The sequence below is a fragment of the Perognathus longimembris genome, chromosome 3, assembly GCF_023159225.1.
Source record: "Perognathus longimembris pacificus isolate PPM17 chromosome 3, ASM2315922v1, whole genome shotgun sequence".
Taxonomy (NCBI): Eukaryota; Metazoa; Chordata; class Mammalia; order Rodentia; family Heteromyidae; genus Perognathus; species Perognathus longimembris.
In genome coordinates, this window is record NC_063163.1 from 49,639,593 (window position 1) to 49,661,881 (window position 22,289).

General features: G+C 40.4%; 3 protein-coding genes across 19 annotated transcripts in view; 2 read left to right on the top strand and 1 right to left on the bottom strand.

Annotated features, from left to right (window-relative positions):
• Window positions 1-9,323, top strand: part of Supt20h (SPT20 homolog, SAGA complex component) — a 47,634-nt gene extending 38,311 nt beyond the window's left edge. For 7 of the 17 annotated variants that reach the window (XM_048341473.1, XM_048341486.1, XM_048341478.1 and 4 more), the window contains 6 exons: window positions 851-906; window positions 1,730-1,762; window positions 3,983-4,111; window positions 6,807-6,912; window positions 8,231-8,334; window positions 9,040-9,323. In XM_048341473.1, coding sequence (XP_048197430.1) covers window positions 851-906; window positions 1,730-1,762; window positions 3,983-4,111; window positions 6,807-6,912; window positions 8,231-8,334; window positions 9,040-9,177 — 566 coding nt within the window. In that variant the 3' untranslated portion in view covers window positions 9,178-9,323. The remainder of the gene's footprint in view (window positions 1-850; window positions 907-1,729; window positions 1,763-3,982; window positions 4,112-6,806; window positions 6,913-8,230; window positions 8,335-9,039) is intronic. The other 10 variants (XM_048341479.1, XM_048341480.1, XM_048341487.1 and 7 more) reach the window with 5 other exon arrangements.
• A 98-nt stretch (window positions 9,324-9,421) lies between these two features.
• Exosc8 (exosome component 8) lies at window positions 9,422-18,291 on the bottom strand. The gene is made up of 11 exons (XM_048341494.1): window positions 18,236-18,291; window positions 17,049-17,085; window positions 16,762-16,825; window positions 16,332-16,405; window positions 14,369-14,414; window positions 13,692-13,797; window positions 13,559-13,604; window positions 12,571-12,667; window positions 10,904-11,024; window positions 9,940-10,046; window positions 9,422-9,624 (listed from the first exon to the last, which is right to left on the bottom strand). The coding sequence occupies exons 1-11, from the start codon at window positions 18,250-18,252 to the stop codon at window positions 9,509-9,511; spliced, it is 831 nt and encodes a 276-aa protein (XP_048197451.1). The 5' UTR covers window positions 18,253-18,291; the 3' UTR covers window positions 9,422-9,508.
• Window positions 18,292-19,462: 1,171 nt separating this feature from the next.
• The window catches only part of Alg5 (ALG5 dolichyl-phosphate beta-glucosyltransferase), a 32,377-nt gene continuing 29,550 nt past the window's right edge, over window positions 19,463-22,289 (top strand). Inside the window, exon 1 of the mRNA XM_048341493.1 lies at window positions 19,463-19,606. Within this exon, the coding sequence (XP_048197450.1) occupies window positions 19,541-19,606 (66 nt within the window). The 5' untranslated portion in view covers window positions 19,463-19,540. The remainder of the gene's footprint in view (window positions 19,607-22,289) is intronic.

Below are 22,289 nucleotides of genomic sequence, written 5' to 3' on the forward strand. Positions count from 1 at the left end.
GTTACTATTAATATATATTTAAAACTGCAAAACAACATATGCTGTTTAAGTGAATGTGTTGTAATATTTCGAAACCGTTCAGTTTCTTTCTATTGAAGAAAGATATAACCAGAAAATAACATTATGGTTTTCAAAAACAAGACAGGGTCTCACTTTGTAGCCCAGAGTAGCCTTAAATTCATTATCCTTTTAGCTTAGCCTCCTAAGATCATTTTTACATATTTAAAAAATTGTTTTAAAAAGTGGAGAAGGGGTGGGGGGATGGGGGGATGGAGTAAGGAAAAAGAAGTAAATTATGTAACAAGGCTGAATGTGGCCTCTAGCCCACATTTATTATTTAATAATTATTGTTAAAAATAAATACTTATTAATTTAAAACTTTACCTCACTCTGGCTTAATTTTGTGTACTGAGTTTTAGGAGCAAATTCATAATAGAGTGTAATTTTCTCCTGACTGGGTTTGATCTTTTCATACAAAATTCAACTTTCTTCAACATTTTTATTATCTTTATACTTACAACAGCAGTAGCACTAAAAATGGGATTATTACTTGTCTTACGTCACCAGGAAATGTAAATAGATGCTAATACTTGAAATGTATTAACAGTAGTTTTGCTTTTATTCATCATGAAAAACAGTTTCTGAAATACATAAATACAGTGAACATCTAGTACTCTGTACTAGGAATAAAATATTGATATTGATCAATATCTAAGAAAATTGTTTTTTAAAATGTGTTAGAAGTATAGAAAATAAGCACACCTAAGGAAAAGTACATAAATGGTGTATATACTAAAGTGTTGTTATTTTTATGTGTAGTTCCATTGTAACCATGGATTTTATTTAACAGGTGTTCCATTTGGTTTAAAAAATACTTCAAATCTCAGGCCTTTAAACCTACTGCAGGTAAATCTGAAACACTGCTTTTGATGAAAATTTTGTAATTTGATTTTTTTTAAGAATATATATTTGGGGGCTGGGAATGTGGCTTAGCAGTAGAGTGCTTACCTAGCATGCATGAAGCCCTAGGTTTGATTCATTAGCACCACATAAACAGAAAAGGCCAGAAGTGGTGCTGTGGCTCAAGAGATAGAGTGCTAGCCTTGAGCAAAAAGAAGCCAGGGACAGTGCCCAGGCCCTGAGTCCAAGCCACAGGACTGGCAAAAAAAGTATATATTTGTACATGTCAGTATTGACATTTTGAGATCTATTCCAAATATTTTAATGGTGTGGTTATTGCTACCTTTTTGTGGTCAAGTAGATAAGAACAGAGTAGGTATATTGGGTACCCCAGTTATTAGACTCCAGCAAGAACTAGTTCCTCCAGTGGGGAGAGTTTATACCTACTTGGGCAGATACTTGCCTACTGTAGTGGTGTAGATATAAATGTAATTCCTCTTCCAGATTTTCTATTAAGTGTGTATGTATACTATTTACTTATAATAGATTTTATGCTTAAGTGGATATTTTTATATTTTTAAAGAATATATGTTCTAAAATATATATATATATATATATATATATATATATATATGTTCTGCATGTTCTTGCCCTGAGAAGAGTTAGGGTATTTTTTTTTGTTGTATTGTTTTGGCTTTTTGGGATAGAGTCTTGCTGTGTAGCCCAGGCTAGTCTAGAACTTGAGATTCTCCCAACTCAACCTCTTGGGTTCTAGTATTATCGGTATGCACCTGGTGTCTTGCTGAGAGCATGATTTTTTTTTTTTTAGTGCAGTGGTAGGTACCTACCTAGTTCAGCACCTGTGAGTAAATGTTAAATGGTAATCATAAATACAAATTGCATGTAATCTTAAATTATAATATGTATCTAATGATGAAGTTTTACTTTTCTTATATGTGTTGTTGTGTTAATTCATAGAGAGGATACACTAGATCCTTAATCCTGGGTATGTAGCTCAGTTGCAGAGAGCACAAGGCTTTGGGTTTAATCCTTATGATGCAAGAAAAAGAGATGAAAATTGGAGATGGGGGGAAAGTGAGTCAAGCCTTAGCAAGGCAATTTACTTTTGCACAGAAGGATGTGCAAAAGTAAGCAAGCAAGCACAGTAAGAAGGAGAATTTAATACACAGTGTATATTTAGACTATTCTAGCTCTTACACTAGGAGTGTGATATGCTACTTGTTGGGAAAATGAACTGAATTAATCTGCAGAGGATTTAGACCGAATATAAAGATCTGATGATAAGAAATGGCAGAGCTATGGATTACTGACAGAACTCAGCCAACTTGGTATTAGTTAAATGGGTAGTTTTCTTAGAGCTAAAACTTAAAATATATTGTTAACATGATGCAGTGTCAGTGTCTGTCAACTGTTACTGCAAACCACATGTTTATAATACAAACAAGACTGCAGATTACTTTGCCTTAGACAGACTACTTTTCCTGCATACTGCTTTTGGAGTTTTTCTGTGAGGAATTTCCCTTACAGAATTTCTCATACTTTTGAGAGGAGTGAAAAACCTTCTATAATGTTGATTGAAAAGGAATATTAAGCTTATTGAGATAATTTTATTTCCCTGCATGTACTCACTGTTGATTAAAGAAGCCAGTATTCTATCCAAGTTTACCACTCCCCTCCACACTATTTTTTTTTAGTTCACAAATGAGAGCAAATAATTGTCTTCACACTTAAAAGGAGATCTAACTCAGTTTCTTACTAGCTTCAGAATTTCTAACTATGTCACATGAAAATCCATGTGGTTTTGGTTTTTTGGCCCAGCTAGAAAAAAAAGTACTTGGGCTGGGAATGGGGCTTAGTGGTAGATTGTTTGCCTTAGTGTGCATGAAGCCTTGAGTTGGATTTCTCAGGACCACATAAACAGAAAAGCCAGAAGTGGCTCTGTGGCTCAGGTGGTACATTGCTAGCCTTGAGCATACAAGCTTGGGGACAGTGCCCAGGCCCTGAGTCAGGATCTCTTCCTTTGTAACTCAGTTGCCTTCCAACTTCTAATCCATCTCGTAAGCCTGTCAACTACTGAAATTACAGTAATGTGCCACTATGCCTGGTGTATTTAATGCATTTATTACTATTTTCTATTGATATATAAGGAGGGTAAATAAAAAATATAATAGGATGGCTGGGTGCTAGTTGCTCAATCCTGTAATCCTCAGGAGGTTGAGATTTTAGGATTGTGTTTGAAGCCAGCCCAGGAAGGAAAGTCCTTGAGATTCTTATGTCCAATTAACCACCAAAAAGCTGGAAGCAGTGCTATGGCTTAAATGATGCAGCTCTAGTCTTAAGCAAAAAAAGCTAAGGGACATTGCCCAGCCCTGAGTTCAAGTCCTCGGACCTACATAAAAGAAAATAATAATACTTTGGATAGCTTACTATTAACTATGTTTAAGAGTATTAATAATCTTAGTTACTTGCAACGTAGAGATCAGGGAATCACAGTTCAAGTCCAGCCTCAGCATAAAGGTTCACAGACTCCGTCTCAGCACGTATCTGATGGCACATATCTGTTATCTCCAATGACATGAGGAAACAAAGCTAGGAGAATCAAAGCTTAAGTTGGCCTGGGTGAAAGGGCTGGAGGCATGGCTCAACTGATAGAACACTTGCCTTTAAAAGCACCAATCCCTAAGTTCAGTCCTCAGTATGGCCAAATAGTAACAGTATTTTTGAATCCATAGTAATAGCACTTTAAAAATTATCTCTAAGCTGATCTTTTTTAGGGCAAGCAACTTTTTTTTTCCCTGCAGGGAAGGAATTGTTTTCTGGGAAGTTTCATGAGGTGGCTATGTGCATGTGCACACATGCACCCCATGCACTTGTGAGCGCTAGGTACATACTCTGTCCAAGCTTTATCTACAGCCTGTTTTGCTTTTAGTTCACCGTGTTCCTCAGCACCTAAAAGAGGGCCTGGCATGTAATTAAAAGCTCTACAAATATTTGTAGAATATTTCATGTAAAAAATAAATGCAAACATGGGTGACTAATTCTTGTTTGTATTCTTGAATAGCTTCCTGGTGGTTCGCTCATTTTTAACACCCTCCAGCAGCAGCAGCAGCAGCAGCAGCAACTCTCTCAGTATGCACCACAACAACCTCAGCAGCCCACAACTCCTAGTCCTCAACAGCCAGGGGAACAGGTATGGGGTTGTTTAACCCTTACCTGTATTTTTGCCATAGAATTTAGGACATATTCTCTATGTATTTTAAGTGGTTTTATTTAATTTGTTGAAACTAACATTTCCTATATTTTATTAGCAATAGTAGCTGTCAGCCATTGGTTACCTATTTTTAGTGAGTATCATTCTGAATAGATACATCCGTCTTGCTTGATAAGAATAGAGTTCAGATAAATAACATAAAGGCATACAATGAGTAGCAGTGCCAGGCTTTCTACTTTTTTTTTTTTTTTGCCAGTCCTGGGCCTTGGACTCAGGGCATGAGCACTGTCCCTGGCTTCTTTTTGCTCAAGGCTAGCACTCTGCCACTTGAGCCACAGCGCCACTTCTGGCCGTTTTCTATATATGTGGTGCTGGAGAATCGAACCCAGGGTTTCATATATATGAGGCAAGCACTCTTGCCACTAGGCCATATTCCCAGCCCCAGGCTTTCTACTTCTATAACATGTATTTCTATCCAGTCTTCCCTTTGGGAAGTTACCTCTATTGTCATAAAGTATAGGATAATGGGATAGACAAAAGCCAGTACTATACATTCCAAACACAATGAAATTAAGCAAGAGCTGTGTCAATTAAAGTCGAAAGACTACTACCACAAGTATTTTTGAACTTTGGCTATCCTTTGGAATCATCTGGTAAACTAAGAAGACTGATTCTTGGGTCCCATCCCCAAAAGTTTTTCTTAGCTCATAATTAAAAACATAAAACATTCACTATCAGTTCTTTAGACAGTTCTCCTCAGTCAACTTGCAGTGGATAAAGTTCATCCTTTATTTCTTAGAATGGATACGTACAATTTTTCTTTATTAACACAATGAGGACTAACTTAGCTATTAAAATTCATTTGCTTTCTTTCTATTCATTTTATGTAATAAAATACACATTTCATCCATTTTTAAGTGTGAAGAGTGGTAGAGTAAAAGATACTCACATTTTGCAACAGATTTCTAGAACTTTTTAAAATATCTCTTTTTTGTTTTTTTGATCTTGGGGGCAAGGGGGTGGTTTGGCTTGGTTTGGTTTGGGGCAGTCATTGAGGAAATACAAGTCCAGAGTTGTGAAACTTTTTTACCTATGTTTTTCTCTAAGATTTACTGAAAATGCTTCTTTGTCTTATCTTTTATATTTTGATTAGTCTAATGGCAGTTTTTGTAAGGATGTTTATTTTAGTCATTTTGCTTAGAGGTGTTTGTCTTCACAGTTTAGTATTTTCAGTTTGGTATGTGTCACAATTGGTGTTTCCATATCTTATGGGCCCTTCATTGTGTAGATTTAGGTCTGATTTATTTCTCTTAATGTTTTCTTTTTAATGTGTGCTGGTCCTGGAGCTATAACTCAGGGCCTAGGCAGTGTCCTTGAGCTTTTCTGCTTAAGGATATTACTCTACCACTTGAGCCACAGCTCCACTTGGGGATTTTAGGTGGTTAATTGGAGATAAAAGTCTCAAGACTTCCCTGTCCAGGCTAACTTCAAACTGTGCTCCTCGGAGGCCTCCTGCATAGCTAGAATTACAAGAGTGAGCCTCCAGTGCCCAGCTGATTTCTTTAATATATCTCTTGATGTTTCTTGGTTATCTTAAAGCAGAATCTGAGATTATTGGGTTAAGACCTTTTCTAAACTTTTTGTCCTTACTGGGATTTGAACCCAGGGCCTCACATTTGCTCATCTTGATTGCTAGATTGGCACTACATCACTTGAGCCATGCTTTCAACACAGGTTTTTACTAGTGATTTTGGAGATGAAGTCTAGCAATCTTTCTGCTTTGACTGGCTTTGAGCTGTGGTTCTTCCTATCTTGGCCTCCTGAGTAGCTAGGATTACAGATATAACCATTGGTACCTAACTTTCTAAAGCATTTAATGTTATTCATTTCCTTTTCAGTACTGCTTAAGCTGCTCTTCACAAATTTTCATATATTATCTCATTTTCACTCCCTAGAATGTTCTGTAATTTGTGAATTCCTCTTTAAATGGGCTTTACACATGATGGCTAAACATTTGGGCATTTCCACATTGGTTTCTAGTTTAAATCACTGGGGTCATTACACATGCTGTAACTTTGTTGAGGTTTGTTTTATGGCCCAGAAAATGGTCTGTTTTCATCTTTTATTTTGTGTCAGCAAATTCTGTGATGGTAGTGCTCAGGTATTGGCTGATCTCTTCTATTTTACAATCCTTTTAAATATACTTGTTCCCCACCCCCCTACAGATTCCCAGTTATCTTATACATAGACATTCATACCAATTACATGAGGTTACTTTTTTCCTTTACAAACTGTGTATGCCTTCTACTTTCCTAAGTTCCTCTGCTGGCTAAGACACTCCAGTACTGTATTTCAGAGTGTTTGAAGCTTTAAAAAATGTTTTATTAACACACAAAAAAAATCTTAGGGCAGCAAATAAGAAACTTCTCAAAAAAGTCCTAGGGATTAGAATATACCATTAAACAATAAATAGATTCAGTTCTAAAAATATTTTTTCTTTTAATTCTTGCTAATTGTACTTGTGTAGTAGTATTTTCCTTACGTTACTTCTTTAACAAGACCTAATGTAGATTTTTTTCCCCTCGGTGTAGAAAAAAAAATTCTTTCACCAACTCAAAATTGTTTTTACTCTTTGCATAAATCATTTATTACTTTTTTTAAATTTTTAATTCAGGGTTCTGAACAAGGTTCAAGTAGTCAAGAACAGGCCTTATCTGCTCAGCAAGCTGCTGTTATTAACCTTACTGGAGTAGGAAGTTTTATGCAGTCACAGGCAGCTGGTATGTATATTCTTTGCTTCATATTTTTCTGAATTATTTTCTTTTGCTTCCCTTGTGAGCAGTGATTGGCAAAATGTATTTAATCTGTAAACTATTATATTGACTGGGTGAAATTTTGTCATAAGTTTTACAACTCAGAGCTTTGACTTACATAAAATAGTTGTTTTCCTAGTGGTACAGTTTGCTAGAAAATTTTTATATAATTAGTGAACTTACTAGGAAGCTAACTAGCTTATAATGTTTTGAGAATTGCCTTAATTCTTCAGTTTTCCTAAACACTTGAGGCTACCTTTCCCTATTTTTGTGTACTCTTGCCTCATTGTCATGGCTTTTAATTAAATGACCTAAGTGTTATGGTCAGTAACGTAAGTTCTATAAGCCACTTGTCACTTGTAAAAAAATGAAATGGCAACTCAATTGCTTTCAACAGTAAAGGAAGACAGTAAATATTATCTTGTTAATTGATAATAATTTGAATTCTACATTTATCTAGAATGAGTAATCTCATGTATAAGACAGCTTTGATAATTTGAGGATTTTTGATGAGTGAACATATCAAAGTTTTATCACTGGGTTTACTAGGATGCCTTTAGATTTCAGTTCAGCTTCATTTCTGACTATCTTAAGTCCTTTTTGATGAAATAATCAAGGTTTTTGTTTAAAAATAAGTAAATATCAAGTTCTAATTAGAGCTAGTTTTCCAAATGGAAGTTTACTCTGCTATACACATTATACATTTTCCAAAATAACTATCATATAGCGTACTGGAAAGAACTCTTAAGGTAAAATATCATGAGGGTATTTCTAGCTCTGAGCTTGTTACTAATTACATTGAATGATTCTATAAACATACAGACATACCTAAAACTTCTTACCTGTACATGAGGGCTCCTGTCAACTGAACAAGTAATAAAATATTAGTGCATTACCATCAGTACTGAGGTTATCACATCTCTTATTCAAAGCCTGTGTACTTGTTTTGTTAGAAGTTTGAATTTCTTCTTTCCTCTTTCACACTTCAATGGGCACATTTAAGAAGAATGTGGTTTAAGAAGGCTTTCGTTGAGGCTCCAGAGGGATACAACGATGCCTTGCTTGGCACATGTGTATTCCCTTCCTTCTCCATGTCCAGAGTTCCATCATCAGCGATATCCTCAACTAACAGGAGACTAAATTTATTCTGAAATGTCTGTGATTTGATACTTAAGATTAATCATGCTGCTAACTTTTTCTATTTCATTTTCTGTGTTGTCCTTTTCTAACTCTGGTAGCCTTCAAACTTTTTGACTGGCCTGCTTTCCCCTTCTCCTCTCTGTAGTGTTGTCTCAGCTTGGCTCTGCCGAGAACAGACCTGAGCAAAGCCTTCCTCAGCAGAGATTCCAGCTCTCCTCTGCCTTTCAACAGCAGCAGCAACAGATACAAGTAATCCAGCAACTTCACTCTGATTACATATTTAAGATACTCAGCTCCAAAAGTGCCTCAAATACCTTGCATTAGGTTTAGATTGACTTTTCAGACAGTGCAGTAATTGAATAACTTAGTAAAAAGTCTGATATTTCATTCAACTTGGAGCACTGAATGTACTTAAAACACATAGGTCATAACTCCCTAACTGAAATACCCTTCAAGTGCTGGTGGGTGGCACATTTACGTACATCTAAGTTTGCAGGATACTTTGAAATAGTCCAATTGTTAACTTTCTAATATTTTTGTGCTGCAGAAAAGTATTTCTGTTAGATGTCATACTATTTTAGTAAATGTTATACTGTTATTTTAAAAAAGGAAAGTTGGCATATTAGAGTGTTGAACCTTGGTATGTGGTTTTACTTTGCTATAAACTATCACTAAAAAACAAAATGGTAACTGAAGTTGCTGAGTTACTGCAGTAGAGTGGTAGAGCTAAGTAACACATAATTGTGAAGGTTGCAAAGAATCCTTTTTAAAGCCTTCAGCAGGCTTCTGTGCCACTGGTGCTGTTTGACTGTGCATTGTCCTGATGTGTTATAGTCCCTTTTTTGTTATCTTGGTGCTTTCTCCTTTTCGGTTTTATGGTTTTCACCTCTCAGGAAAGCACCTTTCCCTACCTGCTTGCATTTAACTTAACTGGATTTTCCCTCTCTTTTGCAGCAGTTGCGATTCTTGCAGCATCAAATGGCTATGGCAGCAGCGGCAGCACAAACAGCTCAGCTACATCATCATCGTCATTCAGGCAGCCAGTCAAAAAGTAAAATGAAGAAAGGCACATCAACCACTCCAAAATTCTGAGTTTTTATATTTTCTCTTTTTTAAAAACACAAGAGCATTGAGTCAGTTGTTTCTACTTGTTTTTTAAGGTGTATAAACTTTATACAAAAGCACAACCCTGTGGGTTTTTTTTTTTTAAATAAAAGCAGGGAAATGGTTTAACTAGGGGTTGGTTTGCCTAAGTCATTGCTTTTTAAAATGGTTTCACTATACATAATATGTATGGAGGTGACCTAAGAAATAGAAGAAACCACTTTCAGAAGAATGTAGTTTGGTATTTATTTAGTATAAAAGTTTGTAGACAGAATAACAAATACAGTTTTTACAAATCTTTTGAAACTGTGGTGGCTGTTTATTTGGGTTTTATACTCTTAATTACTTCATCCATTAATTTTTTTACTTCTTTGTGTCTTGTAACAGCACGACTCATACAGTCCTGAAGTTTAGCACCAGTCAGCCCACTTCCACCTGAAAAATTATGCCAACACTTAATCTTCCAGTTATCTTAAGTTTATAATCTTAACAGATCAGATTACAAAAAACTTTGATAATGTGAATTGGTGGTATAGCACTAAAGTTTGCAAGTTAGAATTTAGCAGGGTCTCCAAAAGAGTCTCACTTGTGCTATAAATTCAAGAACCACTGATATAGAGAAATTTAACTTGAGTTAGCAAATAAACATAAATAATAATAAACATCTATATTCCATATAGCCCTCTTTAAAGCCCCCCCTGAGTATGCATCTACATTACGTATGTTGGAACTGAAGTGACAGGGACATGCCTGGTTTGTGAAGACAACAGAGCCTGCTTTCCTCGTCCATTACTACTGTTAAAGTTCCTGTTGCCAGACGTTCTTCTTCTCCAGTAGGATCAACTATTAGCAAAGTGCTATTTAAAAAAAAAGTGTAGGTTATCAAATCAGGAAACAGATTTTACTCTAAAAAAAAAAAATAGTAGACACAGTACTTGCATTTTAGCATAGCTTATAAAGACCTAGAAGAGGGAAAAAGTAGCAACTTGTTAAAAACAATAATGGCTCTTAAATATAAGTTGTTGGCAAACGCTACCCAAGTAGAACATTGGAGAAAGAACGTAAAATTAAGATTACAGATAGCCAGACACCTATGGCTCACACCTGTAATCATAGTTCCTCAGGAAGCTGAGATTTGGAGGACTGTGATTTGACTTTTTTTTTTTTTTTTTTTTTTGCCAGTCCTGGGGCTTGGATTCAGGGCCTGAGCACTGTCCCTGGCTTCTTTTTGCCCAAGGACAGCACTCTACCTCTTGAGCCATAGTGCCACTTCTGGCTTTTTCTGTGCATGTGGTGCTGAGGAATCGAACACAGGGGTTCATGCATACTAGGCAAGCACTCTACCACTAAGCCACATTGATTTGAAACCAGCCCAGGCAGAAAAGTCTTACAAACTCATCCCCAATTAGCCTGTAAAAAACCAGGCTAGAGGCAAGGGCCAGGTAACAAGAGCATCAAGCAAGCACAGCAAGTGTGAAGCCCTAAGGTCAAACGCCAATACAAAAAAAAAAAAAAATTACACAGGAATAGTAAAAAGTTGTAACAAATAAGGAAACTACACATTAGAATGCCTTTGAAATGAAAAGGTTGACAGAAAATAATTGTCCAGCGCAAACAAGAATGTTTGGTCACCTTGAGAATTTCTTAAGAGTAAGCTAAGCCATTAATTACCTTAATCTTGACTACAGTCTTTAAATGTATTTAATTAACTTACTCATCAAACACAGCAAAGGAAGTTGCAACTGGATGTGTTCTAATATTCAAATAACTTTTCTTCTTTAAATTAACTTGTGCTAAAGCAGTTTCTTCATTTATAGTGACTTCAGGCAGCTGTACTAGAAAAGAGCAAGTATGTAAAGTAAGCCTCTATTGCATATAAGAAATAGTTTCTATGCTTCCTTAACTCACTTTTCCCTCAATTTGTCCAGAGCATCCTTTAAAAAAAAAAATGTTTTAGAGCTGGTACCAGTGGTTCACTCCTATAATCCTAGCTACTCAGGAGGCTGAAATCTGAGGATTGAGGTTTGAAAGCAATCCAGCAGGAAAGTGCAAGACTCCTATCTCAAAAAAGGAAGTGGAGATGTGGCTCAAGTGGTAGAGTACCATCACTGAGTAAAAGCTGAGAGACAGAGCTCAGGTCCTAAGTTCAAGCCCCAGGACCAGCACCAAAAAAAAAGTATAGAACAGTAAGAGTAACTTTCAAGTTTAAGAAATCAAATGTGTACTACTTTCTATATGCCAGGTACTGTTTTAAACATTTTCACCTCTTTGTCACTGACACATAATAAATTGAATACTATCATTCCTATTTTATTGCAAATTAAGGAAACAAACCTGCAGTGGTGTAAGCAAGATTTAAATCCTTGCTTTAATAACTACTACTATTGTAATGCTGATGTTAATTACATCTTCTACCTCCTATTCAAGGGGATTTTGTTTTTATTTTGTTTGTGGTTGTGTCTTAGGTTTTGTTTTTGAATCAGGGTCTCAATATATAGCCCAGGAACGTCAATCCTCCTAACCGAAGCCTCCAGAGTACAGGACTTACACGCATGGGCCTCATGCAGGACTTCAATTAGCTGTACTATCAATTCAGCAATGTAATGATAGGGAATATACACAAGTAACTGAAATCCTGAAAGTCTACCTATACTCCTTACTAAAACTTTACTATTCAAACTAACATTTAGGCAAGGCGCCTAATATCTTACCCCTGCATCCCAGCTACTCAAGAGGTGGAGATTCGGAGGATCACGGTTCCAGACCAGCTGGGGCAAAAGGTTAGCAAGACCCCATCTCAAAAAGAAAAGAAAAAAGTATGATGGCATATGATAGATGTGATTGTAATCCCAGCTACTGGGAGGCATAGGTAGAAGGATCACAGTCCAAAGCCAACCATGGACAAAAACATAGATCCTATCTGAAAAATAACTCATAAAAGGGTCAGAGGCATGGCTCAAGTGGAGAGTGCCTACCTAGCAAGCTGGATGCCCTAAGTTCAAACACCAGTAATCCCCACCCAGAAAAAATTTATGGCCTTATGTGTAAGACAATAGGATCCATTCTTCCTCCTGGCAATACATAAAGAACCTGAAGAACACCTGTTCCTTAACCACCTAGACTAATTAGAGCTTTCATTCCCCCATCACTCCTATTTTGGGAAGGACTGTACTACCATCTAACAGATGAATATAGTCAGGGTAACACTACTCAAGGCCTTCATCACATCTGTACATTTGGAAGATCATGTCAGTAAGTCAGTTCATTATTTTGAAACACACAATCTCAACTTTTAAAAGTTTTGAGCAAATGAACAGCAAATGTTTCCAAAAAACAACACTTGAACCACTAGTGGAAATACCGCCATTGGGTTATACCTACCATTTTTTAGAGCCGTTAACAAGGCAAATGTACAGGCATCCAAAATGTTCCCATCATAGTCGAGGCAGATGAGATCACAGTATAGAACCCAAGCAAGCTAAAACAGTTCACACAAAAAGAAATTAAAGCTTCTGATGGGCAGCACATTGTGTATGCTTACATTTAAAACCAAGGGCTAAACACTTCCAAAATATTTTGCCTTTATTAAGTAGAAAACAAAGAGCTGGTTTCACACTACCAACATGACATGGCCATTTTCCTCAAGGCAACTATAAAAGTAGAGGACATCTACACTCTTGCTGCTAGATCAGCACATGAGGGAAGTGGTTTCACAAAGCCCTAACTGAAGCTCAAAATGTACTTTTCCACAGAAAACTTTGTAAGGAAAAGGAGGCTGTAGAAACTAAATCTAGCAGGAAAACATTCACTAGGTCTTAACCTAATTCTGAGTTCAAAGGGTTCTACCATGAGTATTAAATGTAGTCACAATCAAAAATTATATGCTATATGGAATACTACTTTTTTGGGAGTACTGGGGCTTTACCCAAGGCCTGAACACTATTCCTTAACTTTTTCACTCAAAGGCTGGCTCTCCACCATTTGAACCACAGCTCCACTTCTGGCTTCTTGCTGGTTATTTGGAGATAACTGGATCCTTAGATCTTGGCCACCAGAGTAGCTAGGATTACAGGCCTAAGCCACCAGCATCAGCTTCCCTTTTTCTTAAAGGGAACAGAGAAATTACCTTATCTTAAATTATTGCCCCCAGATAAAAGCCAAAGTTTGTTTTTAGCAGTATGCAGTGGCACACACTTTGGAGGGTATTACAAGACATTTTTTTTTACCCCCAGAATTCCACACAAGCTCTTACTATCTCCATATTTTAAGGATATTGTAGCTGGATTTCCTGGTACACACACACACACACACACACGCACGCACACGCTCGGAATTAGTAAAAGGTCATTGCTGCTCTGTGCTTTCTTACCTTTCCCGGAGAAATGCACAAGTCTTCTTTCTGAATTATCTGTGAACTAGATTTAATGACAAAATACAGTTACATGAAAGGTGAAAAGGCATTAGCAAATGAATGCAGTAAAATGTCATCATGATGGTCTTACTTTTCAATGACATCCGCAATGAACTGGCTAGCCACTTGGGCCTCTTCTCCTGGAGGTCCAGCCCGAAATCGCGATGAACACAGAGGTGGTAGATCCACGTTAGGTACTGAAAGAAATACTGCAGCTAAGAACTGAACTCTCCCTTCTCGTTCAGATTCAGCTACGGCCCAGGTGATCGTGGTCATGGACATGTAACCTTAAATTACTCCTTATGGTCTTTCAAGACTCCCAGGCTTAGAGGAAAAGAAATGTATGCTTTTCTAATGTTAGGCATTAATCCAGAATCCATTACAAAAATTTTTCTGATTTCTTTCAAAATACCTAAATCTAACAAGATAGCTACTCTGCTCTCACTCAACTCTTATTTGCATTTTTAAAAATGTGGTTTTCTCAAAAAAAACATGATCCAAGACAAGAAAAATACCAGTGATGTAAAATGAACCTGAGAATAGACTTTCTCCAAGGTTGTAAAGATAGCGCCTTCACTAAAAAATTTATTTTCTTGGTTTGCCAAGTTAAATTTATGAAATTCACTGTCACTGAGATATCACCTGATACACATAAAGAAAACTTTGGGAGCTAGCATTATTCCTCCTATTTGCAAATTAGAGATTACAACTATTAGCACTAAACATGCTAAGGTATCTGTGTTATAATTATAAAATCTTTCAGCTTACCAACATATCCTTTATCAGGGGCATCCGTTGGTGGTGCTGCAAATTCCTACATAAGCAAACAAATGAAGAAAAAGAAAACTAGAAATTGCGAGGACATTTTGGCCATCATTTATAAGGAACTGTATCAAGGGTCTGAAGTAAGCACTGATCCCTCACAATAACTCTGCTAATGACAGTATAGCATAGTGGACCACGTGCTGCTTACCAGCACTGCGGGGGGGTGGGGGGGGAGGTCCTTTTAGATAGCTGGGCTCAGTAGTGCACATCTGTCATCCCAGCTGCAATGGGAAGCAAAAATGGGACCGTGGTCCAGACAAGCTCTACCTAGCAAACTCAAAGCCGTGAGTTAAAACCCCAGTGTGCCAAGAACATAAAAACTATTCATTGAGCTTCTCCCCCATCTTCATTTGTAAGCCAAGAATCTGAATGTACTCCACTAGTAACACTGGCTCGCCATATTTAGGGCCTAGTCATTGAGAGTAAAAGCCCTGAATTGCTAATTCAAATGGCAGACCCATACTTGAGTTGCTGCAAGATGTTGAGCAAGTTATTTAAGCTCCCACTTACAAATTCTTCACCTACCAAATTGGCAGAGTAGCAGTGCCCACTCCTAAAGACAACTAATGAGGGTCTAAAGAGGTGATACCCTTAGGTTGCTAGCATAAAATCTGGCAAGGGGTAAGTGCTCAAACCTTACTAATTATCATCTCAACTTTGGTTAAATAACAATATAGTCAAAAATGCATGCATAGGGGGCTGGGAATATAGCCTACTGGTAGAGTGCTTGCCTCGCATACATGAAACCCTGGGTTTGATTCCTCAGCACCACAGATATAGAAAAAGCCAGAAGTGGTGCTATAACTCAAGTGGTAGAGTGCTAGCCTTGAGCAAAAAGAAGCCAGAGACAGTGCTCAGGCCCTGAGTTCAAACCCCTGGACTGGCAAAAAAAGAAAAAAAAAGAAAATGCATAGGCTTTAGAATTAGATTTATGTCTGGACTCTACTTACAAGCCTCCTTAACTCAACTGTTGAATAAGAGATGGAAACTGGATAATTCTGTAAAGCACCTAATCAGGTATCTGGAACAACCAGTACTTAGTAATGATACCTACTATTCCTTCAACTTCTCTTTCAAGCAGTCTTAAAAGGCCATCACTGGCCAAAAGAAAATTAATTTCTAAAACAATTTAACTATATTCTTCTGTATGTGCCCCAGTACAAGGATTTGAATTCAGGGCCTCATGCTTGCTCAGGTGACTTGCTCACAGCTGGTGCTCTGCCACTTAAAACTACACATCCAAAGAAAAGTCTAGGGGTTTTTGTTTTGTTTTGGACAGGTTAATTACAAATAGTATCAGACTTTCTGCCCAGGGTGGTTTCAAGCCTGAAACCTCCAGGTGTCAGCCTCCTGAGCAGCTAGGATTACAAGGGTGAACTACTGATACCTGTCGCATTGTTACTATCTTTTTTTTTTTTTTTTTTTTTTTTGGCCAGTCCTGGGCCTTGGACTCAGGGCCTGAGCACTGTCCCTGGCTTCTTCCCGCTCAAGGCTAGCACTCTGCCACTTGAGCCACAGCGCCGCTTCTGGCCGTTTTCTGTATATGTGGTGCTGGGGAATCGAACCTAGGGCCTCGTGTATCCGAGGCAGGCACTCTTGCCACTAGGCTATATCCCCAGCCCGCATTGTTACTATCTTAAAGCAGCAGCATTCCAGTCATCTGAAGATGTTAAGTTAGTAAAAATAATGACACATGCACTGGAGGTGTGGCTTAATGGGAGAGTACCTGCTTAGCAAGTACAGAGTCCCAATTTCAAATTCCAGTACCACACACTGAGACAAAATCGCTTTTATTTGTTAATCAACAAAAAGAATTATAGGTGTACATTACAGTCTAGTAGATATTTGAAACTAATTTGGTAAGTTAAATGCCAATAGGCCATCTAATTAATGTTATTAAACCTACCGCTTTAACTCCACAAATTACTGTCGTATTTCCCAGCTTGACTAAAGCAGAACCATCTGCTGTAGAAATTGAACCTGAAAAGTATGGTATTAAAAAATTATTGGAAAAAGGGCACAGAATTGTGTAGAAAAACTTTTTGCTATGTATAATTATCTAGCTACACATCTCAGAGGCCTATGAAATTTTATACTAAGTTTAAGTTGTTGGTTCTAAAGCAGTATTGCTATTTAAAACTAGTGTTTAAGAATAATTTGCTCTCTGCGAATCTGATCTAATCATTTCTTAGTCACCGAGCTATTGTACAGTCAAAATTTCTAACACAAAACCATCAGATCCCACAGACATAGTAGAATCTGCATGAAAAATTGCTTCAGGGGCACAAAGCTGAAGCCTGGGATAACTGTAGAAGAAAAATAAAAACAGAGCTTACCTATGTTGACAGTAGTGGTTCGAAATTCGCCGAGTTCTCTTCCATCTGGACGACAGTTTTCTTTCTAAATGGTTAATAAAAAAATAATTGTATATATGTTTTATATAACAAGGGGAAACTAAATCTCATCAAGATGAATTAGGTAAAATTTGTCTTTAAAAGACACATCTCATATTGTGATTAAAATGAAATGTGGCTCAAGAGGTAAGAGTACCAGCCTTGACCTGGGTTCAAGCCAGAGAACGAACACCAAAAAAAAAAAAAAAAAGCATAAACTATGTACTCACAAGAAATCTCCTGTAATACTCCAGAGGTTCCACAGTCCTGAAACATGTTAAAATTACATCAAAGTTAAAGATGTCTATGTTGTAGTTTCTAAGTAATTATAAAATGTAGATAGCCTTTTTGTAGCAAGTACTTAGGATCAGAGTCTTGTGCCCTCTGACATCATTTTAAGAAGTTTCACCTAGGTGTTTATAAAATAAGTCACATCCATCCCACTCTGAAACAGGACTCGGGAAACTAGCGATAGTGAAGAAACTATCTTCATTTGCACTGCAAATGAAATGCGTTACGCTTGCCTCAAGACTGCGGATGATAAAAGCGGAATAGTAATTGTTAGCATTTCCCTAGCCTCAGGTCCTCAGGTCCTCAGGTCCTCAGCTCCTCCAACTAGCCCCCAGATCCACCCATACCTAATAAGCCACTCCTACTCACTACCTACCTACTTCCCCTTTACCCCCAGAGAGAGAAGCTGCCACCTAGATAAGGTACAGACGCCATGTAGCTCCCTCTCCCGTGGGAACGATGGCCCCACTAATAAACCTACTTATGAACCTTCTTCTCCTGTCTGTGATTATCTCTGGGATGGTCCTCTGGGATGGCCTGGGACCTGTCCTTTCAGTAATAAGTAGCAGCACCTGCCACTTGAACCACCTCGGGCATCACAGGTGTTTCCGTGTTTCTAGTTGCGGGGCTCACGGTTATTTTGAAACCCCAGGAATTTACTAAAGCCACAGATCTTGTTTTTGAAAGTTAATATTAAAACGTGCGTGTGATGAATTGGCAGGTCTACAAGATAACTACTTCGGCATCGTGGGTTCCCTTTGGAGTCTTATTTCGTGCGCTTACAAACTTTCTGAGAGCGCATTTGGCTTCACCGGAGTGGAACAAAAACAAGCAACAGCAACAAACCCTTCCAAAGAGGATTGATTTCCTAAGCAGCGACGTTCCGGGTGACTGCAAAGGACTGGAAGGCGCACCCCGCGGTCCCCCGCGCGCCCCCGCGCTCGGGCCCGCCCCTGTCCCGTCCGCTCGCCCCCACGTGGGAAAGGCCGCGTTCCCCGGCCGCGTCCCTGCGTGCACTCCCGCCAGCCGCCTCCCGGGACAGGACCGGAGCAGAGCCAGCCTCGCAGCTAAGGATAAAGGGACCCCGCTAAGATTCAACACGAGGCCAGAGGCCGCCGACACTCACTTGAACCCGGCCGCCATCTTCCCGCCCGCGCGACGCGCCTGCGCAGACCGCCGCAGCCGCAGCCGCACTTTCAACACTAATGCCGGCCTCCGTAACCGAAGGCAGGGCCACATTGGGACCGCCTCCCTCCCACCCAGGCAGGCTACCCATGGCCCCGCCTGGCTTCTGTCAGGTATCCTGGCAGGTATCTCTCGGTTTCTAGGTCTGGGATGTATTTTGACGAATCTGCTGCTAAGAGAAGCGTCGCTTAGGATAAACTAAGGCCATCAGTTTTGGTGTCTGCAGCTGTTAGGGGTTGGGTGTGACCGTGTCCTCCCCTCGGAATCTCCCCTGGGAGAAACGTGAACGTTCCACCGATTCCTCCCAGACAGCGTTGCCGGATAAACCACCGACCGCCTGACTTGATTTTTCAATATCACATTAGCAGCTATTGGCAGACTCGACCCCAAGCCGTGTATATTGTTAATTACTGATTAAAGAGCAGTCCTTACTGATTAGTGATCAACTGGAGGTATCAGAAAGTTTTGGAGATGACGATGGCGACTGCACAACCTTGTGGCTGTACCTAACACTAGTTAGTGCATTGCACGCTTTAAGGTAGTCAAAATGGTTAGCGTTTTATTTTACAACTGTTTAATATATGTGTGTGTATACATAAAAGGCCCAGAATGGAATGCTCCGCCTAGGTTGAAGGAGGAGGGTGCAAAGGCAGGTGCTAGGTTATGGTTTCTTGGAGGCCGAGGGCAGTGTCCTTAACCAGGCCCAGAATGGAATGCCCCTCCTGGGGAGGGGGCTTTCAGCTGAGCCTAGGCCCTACTGCAGACAAGCACTTGAGCGCGCACCTGGTGTCTTGCTTGATGGGGGGGGGAGAGGGGATGATAAGGTGGAGGTCCATCCTTCCATACCGAAGGCTTCCAACGAATGCCTTGTATAGTGTGAGGGTTTATATATCCACGAGGCTGTTAAAAACTGCTAGCTGTGTATCTGAAAAGTCCAACTGAACGGACACTACTAGCTGAAATCTATCAGAAATTTCACAAGAGCGTGGGACGTCTGGTGGCTTCTGTATCTTCCCAGTTTCGCCTGCGCCTCTCCTCCGTTGCCGCGCGGGGGCGCTGTGTGTGTATGTGGCCAGCGCGGGTCGAGTCGAGGCCGAGCCTGGCCGCCAGGGGGCGCTGCGGGCGGCGGGCGTCCTCCCGGGAGGGCGGAGGGGGGGCGGGGCCCCGCAGCGCGCTTCCGCGTGTGTGTTGGTGCTGGATAGGGTGCGGGGCGGCACGGGCGGGCGCCGGCGGCCCCGCTAGGAGGATGGCTCCGCTCCTGCTGCAGCTGGCAGTGCTCGGCGTGGCGCTGGCGGCCACCGCCCTGCTACTGGTGAGCACCGGGGGAAGGGGACCCGCGCGGCCTGCACGCACGTGGCTCTGCCGCCCGCTCTGGGAGGGGACCCTTTGCGCCCTGCTTCCCCCGCCTCACCCCCCGAGTTTCTCTCCAGGGCTTCCTCTTCCTCCTTTCCTTCGGTGCTGCCCCCCTCCCCCCCGGTGTGCCCAGAGCCTACACACGCGCCCACCTGGCCTTGCACTCTGCTCCCTGGTCCCAGGCCTGAAGCCCGGACAGTTCTGGCTCCCCACCCCCCAATCTCCCCAACACATGAGCTCTGGGTCCCCCCGAGATTGCCTTGGGCGACGAGGCGGGGGGGATGGATCCGTGAGTCCGGAGGGGCCAGTAGGGATGCAGGGTAAGCGAGGCAGGCCCCAGGCCTGGTCCTGGTACCTTCTTTGCCCTGGAGGTCCTTGACGCCCCAAGGTTGAACACCCTCGTGGGTTTGTTACCATTGCTCTGGGAATACAGATGCGAACCGTGGCGAGCTCTGGCTGGTGGTCTGTAAGGGGTGGGTACCAAGGTCGAACTCACTGCCATGGAATTTACGTGGAGCCTGCCATCCTGATGGTGAACTGAGCGGATTTCAGTCTCCCTGGCATTGGGGTGCTCTGCCAGGACGTTCACCCCTGTTCCCAGAGAATTTAGGAATGGACAGCTTAGGGACAGTGTTGCTGGGGGAAAGGCAATGCCCTGACCTTTTGGTTGGTTTGTGTCTGGGTGAGAGGAGAGCCCTCTTTTGCTGGCGTGTCTTCCTCCAGGGTTGTGGTGGAGCAGAGTTTGACACAGCACTAGATGGAGACTGCTTTGCTTTTAATCTGTGCCCCAGATTTACAGGTTGTACTGACAGGATTTGATTATCCTAGCTGGATAGTAAGGTCCCTTTCATTGGCTATTGGCTACAGGGAGGAATTGTACTCACTGTTTGATCTTTGGAACAGCATAAATGTGACATAAGTGATGGTGTTTTATTTTACTAGACAGGATGCAGATTAGAGATATATGTTTAAAGTAATCAAACTTTGTTTCCTGGAGCTGGGAACGTAGCTTAGTGGTAGAGTGCTCACCTATCATGCATAAAGCCCTAGGTTCCATTCCTTACTTTGAGCCACAGCTCACTCAACTTGTGATTTTTCTGGTGTTTAATTGAAAGTAAGAACCTCATGGACTTTCTTGCCAGGACTGACTTCAAACTGCAATCCTCAGTTCTCAACCTCCTGAGTAGCTAGTTGGATTATTTTTAAAGAAAAAAACAAAACATTTTAGCTGTAAATCATTAGTATTTGTTTGTATAAGAACCCTACCTAGGGGCTGGGAATATGGCCTAGTGGTGAGTGCTTGCCTCATATACATGAAGCCCTGCGTTCGATTCCTCAGCACCACATATATACAGAAAGCCAGAAGGGGCGCTGTGGTGGAGTGCTAGCCTTGAACAAAAAGAAGGCAGGGACAGTGCTCAGGCCCTGAGTCCCAAACCCCAGCACAGGAAGGAAAGAAGGAAGGGAGGAAGAGAGGAAGGGAGGGAGGGAGGGCCTGCTATAAACCTACAGTCTCATTCTTGTAATCCTAGGTACTTAGGAGACTGAGAACTGAGGATTGAGGTTCAAATTCAGCCCAAGCAGAAAAGTCCACTTCTCCCTTCAATTAACCAACAGAAAGGCAGAAGCAGTCATGTGGATCAAGTGATAGAGTACCAGCATTGAGCAAAAAAGCTGAGGGACAACATCTAGGCCTTGAGTGTAAGCCCCAGCACAAGGACATGCGCGCGCGCGCACGCGCACACACACACACACAAAACACTTTAAAATCTGCCATAAAGTGCAGGGTCCTTTTTCGTTCTCTTCAAGTAGTTGTACAACGGTAGTTGTACAAAGGAGTTGCATTTAGCAAAGGAGTTTATGTATATAATGCATCTTCACTGTCACCCCAAGTGCAGATTTTTTTTTTTAATTTAGCCACTCTTCTGAAATTTCTAACACTGTCAGTTTACATGCCCTCAGCTGTCCCACACATGTCTTTTAGTTTTGTTGTTTTGTGCGAGTCCTGGGGCTTGAACTCAGGCCCTGGGTGCTATCCCTGAGCTTTTTTTTTTTTTTTTTTTTTTTTTGCTTAAGGTTAGTACTTTAGCCTTAAAAAAAAAAAAAAAAAGAAGGTCCCCATAGTCCTCTGCTTGTTTCTATAGCCTTTCTTAGAGTCTGTATTCCTTGTCTCTTGGGGCCTTTAAGTATATCCTCCTCTGTCCCACAGACTTCCTGGTGTTCTGAACTGGATACTTAATTAAACTCATGTTTGCTTTTGTAATGAATGACAACATGTGAAGGATGTTGACTCCTTCCTCTTGTGTCTGAGAGGAATGACAGATGGGTATATCTGGTGTTGAGTCTGTGGCTTCTGTGTTGCTGGCCTGCCCTGCCAGCTGCAACATTGGTAATCAAGCATTGATTTTAACGATTGATTTTTAGCAGTCACGGATGGTCCTTACCTAAATGCTTTGTTTTACTGTGCGTTGGCATTGCAAACTGGAAATTCTTCCTCGCATCATTCATTCCCGTTTATTTTCTAAAACTTTATAATGAAAGTATCTCAGCCTCAATTATCCGGTTACCTTCAAATACTTTTTATATTTAAAGTCTTGTTTTTAAAGAATGAAGTTGTTCTCTGACATCTTAAAAAAAAACAA